The sequence below is a fragment of the Teleopsis dalmanni genome, chromosome 2 (assembly GCF_002237135.1).
Source record: "Teleopsis dalmanni isolate 2A chromosome 2, ASM223713v2, whole genome shotgun sequence".
NCBI classification, from domain to species: domain Eukaryota; kingdom Metazoa; phylum Arthropoda; class Insecta; order Diptera; family Diopsidae; genus Teleopsis; species Teleopsis dalmanni.
The window spans coordinates 136,143,169-136,151,095 of NC_051847.1; the positions used below are offsets into that span (position 1 = coordinate 136,143,169).

The following is a 7,927-nucleotide window of genomic DNA, read 5'->3' on the forward strand; positions in this document are numbered from 1 at the left end:
CAGCTTACGGTGGATCGCCACTAAACACATTTTTAGGTTTATTTGCGCCTGGCATTTTACAGAACTCTTTAGCAGTTACTGCACGCCCAATAGCTGCAGCACCAGTTGCAGTTGCAGCAGATCCCGCTAACAGTGAAGTTGATGATCTTCAAACGGATCCTGATGTAGATCCAGAGTACCGGCCACCACCAGTTCGTAGACGACCAAATCGTGTATATTTTGATTCTGCGGGAGCGGTGAGTACAATTGAGTAAAATTGAAAAATGAGAAGAAGATTGAAATGATAATAGGTTTTAGTTTTCTAGATTTATCACTTTCTCCAATTTTTTTTAAACAAACTAACATTTTATAGATTTCGCAACAAAATCTTTTGTTGCGATTTAAACTTTTATTAATTGCAATTTTGTAATTTCTTCTTCTATAGCTATTTAGGGAATATTTAATAAGGATATAATTTAAGTATTACTCATAGGTATATGTAAATATGATTTGATTTACCCTAGATAAGTACATAATACATCTATAAAACGATTTAACTCATTCATCCATCCTAATACATGAATGTAACAAGGTAAAAGCGAAAAGAATAGAGAGAAAAAAAAATTAGACAGAGAGACACAAGTGAGAAAGGGAGTGGGAGAAAGAGACAGTGAAAAAAGATAAAAAGAAAGAATAAGAAAGATCAAGATCATTTGAATAAAAAAAATCAATTTGTACTACATCAAAAAAGATAATTTTCTGACAAAATTCTCATCGGTTTAACTTCATGAGTGCAACATAATATATTATAAAAGGAAAAAGAAAAAGAGAGTCCAATAAAATTTAAAATAAAAAAAACTAAATAATGCTTTTTGTATATTTAAAAAAAAAAGATTAAAAACTATATTCTTCTCGTAGGCTATGGATTCCCTTCACCAACAGCACTATTAAATGAATATAGATCATAAAAACATTGAGAGTTATATGCATATTTTGTTATAGAAGATTTCGTAGGTTTCAATATAAAATAATTTACTGCTTTTACAAATATATTTATCATACATTATATTTTATGTAATCTTTGTTAGGATCATTGTATTATAACAGCATATCTGTAATAGCGATATATTAATAAACTCTTACTTACATATATTATATATTGTGTGTTATATTTATGGGCAATGAATCCCAAAATTTGTGTATATTTCAAATGATATATAATTTGTTAATAGAAGTTATTGTAAATATATTTGATAATAAAATTATGTTTAAACACACTTCACTCTATTTTCAGCCCGGCATCACACCAGCTCAACTTGTCGGTGGTGTTGCCACTACAGTTAATGGTATAATCCAACAGTTGACTGGCAATATTCAACCAGTTTATCAGTCCTACCGAAATTCAAGAAGTTACTCGTATGGTTAAAACGAAGAAATAAATTAAAATGTGATTTTTTTTGTACTTTATATATGATACATATGTATATATTTTAAAGTTTGTTATTATTTATAAGATTATTGGGTTATAATAAGTGTTATGTAGACTTTTGTACGAATATTAAAAAATAAAATAAAATTGATATATTGATTATTCGGTTGGTTATATTATAGGTTTAATATAAAACTAAAAATATGATCGATGGTATATTTCTTTCTTACAATGACATTTTATTAGAATTGGGCATAATGGATTTATTTGATAATAAATCTAGTGAGCGATTCACTAAATCACCCCCCATTAGATATTTCTTCGAATAATTTCAAATCATTCAAATATTATTATATTGGTTTTTGGGGTGAATACTTCTATAAAAAATTAATAGAATATATATACAAAAACTTGAATGAAATTTTTTTTAAATAAGTCTTATTTATACTGGTCTGTTCCTATTGTTAGGATAAAAATTGAAATTATAATTTAATTTCTCATTTTAACTTTATTTTTCGTTTTTGCAAATGCCTTCAGTGATATCTTCAATGTTTTATCAATTTAATAATTATTAATTAATTAAAATAATTATGAATAGTTTTTTATAACATTACTATATACCAAAACGATTTAGAATTTTTTGTTTATTACAATGGAAGTTTATTATTATGTAATATAAATTGTCTATTTTAGCAGTCAAACTACTAAGCTATATAACGATTTCTGCATTATTCTTAAAATTGAATTGAATTATATAAAAAATTTTCTGACTTTTTTCCCTGAAGAAGGTCTATTTCATTCAACCCGTTTGGCTAGGTAATGTTAGGTGAGTTGTCTACAATGCTTATAAGGTTGGTATCTTAAATAGGGTATATAATGCACAAAGTAATAACTTTGCTTAACATATTCTTATAAGTTAGACTTAGACATAGTACTAAGGTTATAAATTTAATTTCTTGTTTGATAAATTTTGGTACTAGTATAAAAAATAAAAATAATATCTATGTAAGTTATTAGAGAAATAGTTACTTCAATTAAGCCGATAGCTGAAATAAGTAGAAGGTATATGTATGTTCATTCTAAAATTTAGCTTACTTACAAAATTTAATAGTTGAATCACTAAACTTTAACCAATACAAACTGTATGTAACTGATCTGTTTTGACATACCTGCTAAGAAATGTATATATGTATAATGTATTATATATTATACGGAGAGAAGAGTTATATTCAAGTTTCGTCTACCAGAAAAATTACTCTAAATAGGTATGACTTTTTAAAAATTAATAAAAATAATAATATAATTTTAAAAACACCTTGTGATTAACGGCCTAAAAATATGCTAAAGAAATTTATATTATTTTAGTAGTTTGTATAAAGAAGAGCTTAAAAATATTCATCTGATCATTTTTTAAGTACAAATGAGTAGAGGACATAGGTAAACTTGTTCAGGTATTGTGCTTTATCAATATTCTATTTTAAGCAGGAATGCAGTTGGTTTTTCCCCGTCAATCTAAATATATTACAGTGAACAAAAGGGCAACATTCAAAGCAACTTTATAACTTTTATTCTAAATATATACTTGTATATTAACAAAAACAAATCATACTACAGTTTATAGTTTACTAAGGCAAGAAACTTAAAAGAGAAATTTACTTAAAGAATTTAGAATGGAATGGATATTTGATAGGTGGACTTCAATTTACTCAAACACTAGCGATTTTGAATAAGTTAAGCAATTCTAAGTTAACGATTTGCAAATAAAATAAAACCTTACGAATCGGAATCAATTTTGATCATGATTAATTTTATATTCTTAAGTATTGTATAATCTGAACATTTTTAATGTAAGAAAAAAGTGACTGACAAAAATAAGGTCGACCAATCTATTTTTACAAAACAATCAGAAAAGCTTTTTAGAATACTTTAATTAGTACATGAAAGAAATAGGTGTCAATAAGTTGTGCAACAATCTTTTGTGCAAAGACTTCTAATAGACATTTGCAACAACATTTAATCAACTTTACACAGCTAATATCAAATATTGCAACATTGCTGGGCTAAATGGTAACATTTAGGCCTTTATCAAGCTCTTATTAACAACTTTAATATTTCAAATTTATAAATTCAAGATGAAGTATTTTTCTTTAAAAAAATGGCAAATCATCCCAGAAAGAAAAATTGAAATATACATCAGCTAGTGGTGATTTAAAGAATACAAATACTTGGAGGTACTGTGCCATACCATCTTCGTTTTGAAGAGAATTCAATCAATGTTGGAAAAGAAGAACCTAATATAGTTTCAAAGTATCGTGAGCTATCACTACTCGAGTCTTTAGAATATTTACTAATATATTATTTTTTCGTATGAATAGTTGTGTTGAGTTAAATAATATCTTAAAGAAATAACAAGCGGGATTTCACATATAATATATATATATATATATATATATATATACTAGATAACCCGACAAACGTTGTTTTGCCTTATAAATTATTTCTAGTTTCTAGATAAATTCTAGTGTAGACAAAAAGTAACTTACTTATTATAAGTGTGTAAGTATGTGGTATATGCATGAAATAAGCATGAAGCGCTATGAACGAAAAGGAAAATAAAAATAACAAACACCAAACAATATTATTTTTAAGTTATTATAGTTTATTTATTAAATTATTAATTTAAAATCAATAGATTTGTATGATACCAAGTTCCCTGGCAACAACTGTTGTATCTTCAAATTTAAATTGTCTTGGATTGACTGTTAATAATAATAATGATAATGGGCCAGTAACATTAACCAACAACAGTCGAAGATAAAAGCACTCAGTGTGTCTTGGATTAACTGTAAATAAGCGTTCAATTTAAATAAATTGAGACATGCATCAACTGGTGAAACTTGCTTGCGGGGCATCCATTTTTTTGTTTGAGCCCAAGTGAAATAGCGTGGTACTTGTGAATAGAGTAATGTTCTTGCAAAGGCACCAAAATCATCCGTACTATTACACAATTAAAAAAATGCAGTGAGTGTAGATTTAGGTGGATTTGTACTACGATCAATCACTGTCTCGTTCGTGAAAAATACACGCTTACCGTTTTCAAGATGGACGGCTAACTGAACAGCTGCTGGATCCCGTTCATGAATTAGAAAACCGAAGATACGCCAAGCAGCTTCATTGGAGCTGATGTACCGACCAATTTGGTAGAGCGTAATTTCACCGTGTTTGTTTATTGGCATTTACATTAGTATTTTCTACTCTAAACACAGCCATATCACTGCCTTTATAGACATACTTGTAAATATATTTGATGCTCTTCACAGAACTGCAAAACTCAACATTAATATGAACATTGTATGTCTTGCTTAGCAGAGGCGAATACGGCACCACCCGCCATTGTCCCCTATTATCGGGATTTCTTCGACGATATATTGGATATCCGTCGGTATTTGTTATAGTATCATTAGTGAAATCCTTAGAAAAATTTTTAGTACATTTTCCATCTGCCATGCAAGGCGAAGACGAAGAAATGAAGTTAAGAAAAAATTTTTCTTTTTCAAAAATATAAACAAAATTTATGTCAAAAAAATAAAAAATTTTTTGTTAAAGCAATAAGGATATTTTTGCTGGGTAGGGACTCCCTAATCACTTTAGCGGTATGAAAAATAGATAGTAGCCGATTCTCATACCAATCTAATAGAAAATTGAACGCGTTTGAATTAATTTGGCTTGTCTGTGAGAATCATTGGAATTCGTGGCAATAAATCTTTTTCGTTTCGGACCTTGCCATTCAAAATGGTGGCTTCGATAATGTTTTTCATCAATTTTTTAATTACCAATCGCGTACTATTGCATAGCAGTGGTGGGTTCAAATTCCGAAGTAAAATAATCGGTGATCCAACTTTCAGTCGTAAAATGTGTGGTGGTATGCCTGGCAAATCCAGTGAGTTTAAAAACTCTGCTGGATAGTTTACAACTTCGTTGGTATTACAAACTGTATCGATCAATTTGTATGATATTAAGTCGCCTGGCAATGTCTGTTTTATCTTGAAGTTTAATTCATCAACGTCCACATTTTTTTTTCCTGCTAATGACTCTTTCTGCCAGCCACCCATGATTTATGTATTGTATGTGTACATCTGGAAATACGCGGTCAATGAGAGCATTTTGAGAATCAACGATAGTGCAGAAATTAGGGGGCAGTTTTATGAATTCAGTATTTTCATAGACAACAACTTTTCATATCATAGCAAGTTTTCTTTTTCAAAAATATAAAAAAATTTATGTCAAAAAAATAAAAAATTTCTGTTAAAGCAATAAAGATATATTTGCTGGATAGGGACACCCTAATCACTTTAACGGTATGAAAAATAGATAGTAGCCGATTCTCAGACCTACTGAATACGCATATAAAATTTGGTAAAAATCGGTAAAGCCGTTTCGGAGGAGTACGGTAACTAACATTTTGACAATGTTAATTTTATATATAAGATAATATATATTTATAATACACTTAAATTTAAATAACGATAAGAAAACATGCTGTTTTTATTTCTGTTGATTTTCAAGAAATAAAACAAGGATGCCTGCTTAGCCTGATTTTGTTTTCATTATATTTAAATGATCTACAGGACTCTTTAACGGGCGGAGCACCTATAAACTCAACTCTCATAAAAGTGCATTTACATGCTGATGATGTCGTTCTGCTTGCGGACTCACCTGAAATAATGCAAAGTATGATGGATGATTAGGTAGGTATTGTTTACAATGGGGTTTTATCGCGAATCTTGATAAATCTAAGATTATGATTTTCAGAATGGGTGCTGGATTAAGCAATACGTTGTCATGGAAGCTCAGAGAAATGTAGGTAGAAAGAGTTGAATGAATATAAATATCTTAGAATATTAATTACGTATAACCTCTCCTGCAACAAACATTTGAATACTAAGCTTTCATCATAACGTCTCCTACAACAAACACTTGAATACTAAGCTTTCATCAGGTAAAAGCGCAATTAACTTCTCGTGGGTAAAGTACTTGTCTAATCCTAAAATAACTTTTGCAAATAAACTAAAATGTTTTTACACAGCAGCGCGTTCTACTCCGCGGTGCCCAAGTTTGAGGTTACAAGCATTATGTACAAGTAGAAAAAACTCGTTAGATTTTTTATAAAACAGATCTTATAACTACCTACAAATACCCTTAACTATATGCTTAACTAAGAAAGAGGTTCACCAATGCAGTTTGTAGATACAGTGCAAACACATTTCGCCTATGAAAGAATGTAAGAAAAATTCTTAATCTTCCTTCCACAAGGTTTCCTCCAATGCTAGTTGAACTTACGATTGACAAAGGCAATATATTGGGCTAAAGATTATGTGAGCCAAAATTATATGTTTACAACAGGACCTTTCAATAACCAGTATTCGGAGTATGTACGTTATATTAATACACAATAATATTATGATTTTATACAAAGGAAGTGAACACGAATTCTTTGTCGCTAATGTTAGAACAGGATCGTAAGACATGTACCCCCAGCCGCAATACTCAGTATATACCGACAGTACTTTGTAGATATGTAGAGGCGATCTTTTTAAAATGAACGCCAGGGAATTTATTATATCTGAACGTGATTATTCTTTGTGGAATCGTCTGTACGAAGAAGAAGTTAAAGTATTAATAAATGGTAGCAATATTTTTTATTTGTACAAATTTATGAAAACTGTTTTGTGTTACAGAAGATTAATTATTGAAGAATTTACATATATGAATATAAATGTTAATAATATGCACCACTTTTTGTATGCCAATCTGACACACAACAAATATGTTATTGTCAATTTAGATTTTAAGTAAAATTCTGAATTTTTTGTAAGTATTGTATGAATTTCTTTGCTTCAATGATAAATAATAATAATAATAATACTTGAAGATGCTGGTAACAACAAAGCTCACATGCAGTTACAATGTAGCCGATAAAAACTCAGCAGGTATAGGAACCATTAATGCTTTATGAAGCAATTTATATGAAAAGAAACACATCTCACTCAGATATATTTTGGTCAGCACTTGAATCCAAATTAAAAAAAAAAAAACTTTTGAATTTATCTGAACTTTACATTGCAGTCGTTTTCCTGACAGTTTCAATATTCCATTGTACAATATATACTTGTTTTTAACTTAATAAACTGCTAACAATCAACTTTAAAGTGATTTATTAATTTTCAGTAACAATGCAAAGCAAATATTAAAAAATTTTGCACAAAATTTTAAATGCCGATCTTGAATTTAGAGACCAATGTGACTAGAGTTATAATTTGTTTACAAATTATATATATTTACATGTTTAACATGTATGTGTATATATAAATAATTTACACATTTCCGATCATTTCAGAACTATGATATGTATCATAGTGCTGTGCGTACATACGTTATCTCAATTAATTTAATTTGATTTGATTTAATTTAATTTAATTTAATTTAATTTAATTTAATTTAATTTAATTTAATTTAATT

At 28.8% G+C, this 7,927-nt stretch overlaps 1 protein-coding gene across 1 annotated transcript in view; it reads left to right on the plus strand.

The window, feature by feature from the left end:
- The window catches only part of LOC119675784, a 2,492-nt gene extending 1,068 nt beyond the window's left edge, over window positions 1-1,424 (plus strand). The window contains exons 2-3 of the mRNA XM_038086994.1: window positions 4-236; window positions 1,274-1,424. Of these exons, the coding sequence (XP_037942922.1) occupies window positions 4-236; window positions 1,274-1,405 (365 nt within the window). The 3' untranslated portion in view covers window positions 1,406-1,424. The remainder of the gene's footprint in view (window positions 1-3; window positions 237-1,273) is intronic.
- The last annotated feature ends 6,503 nt before the right edge of the window (window positions 1,425-7,927 follow it).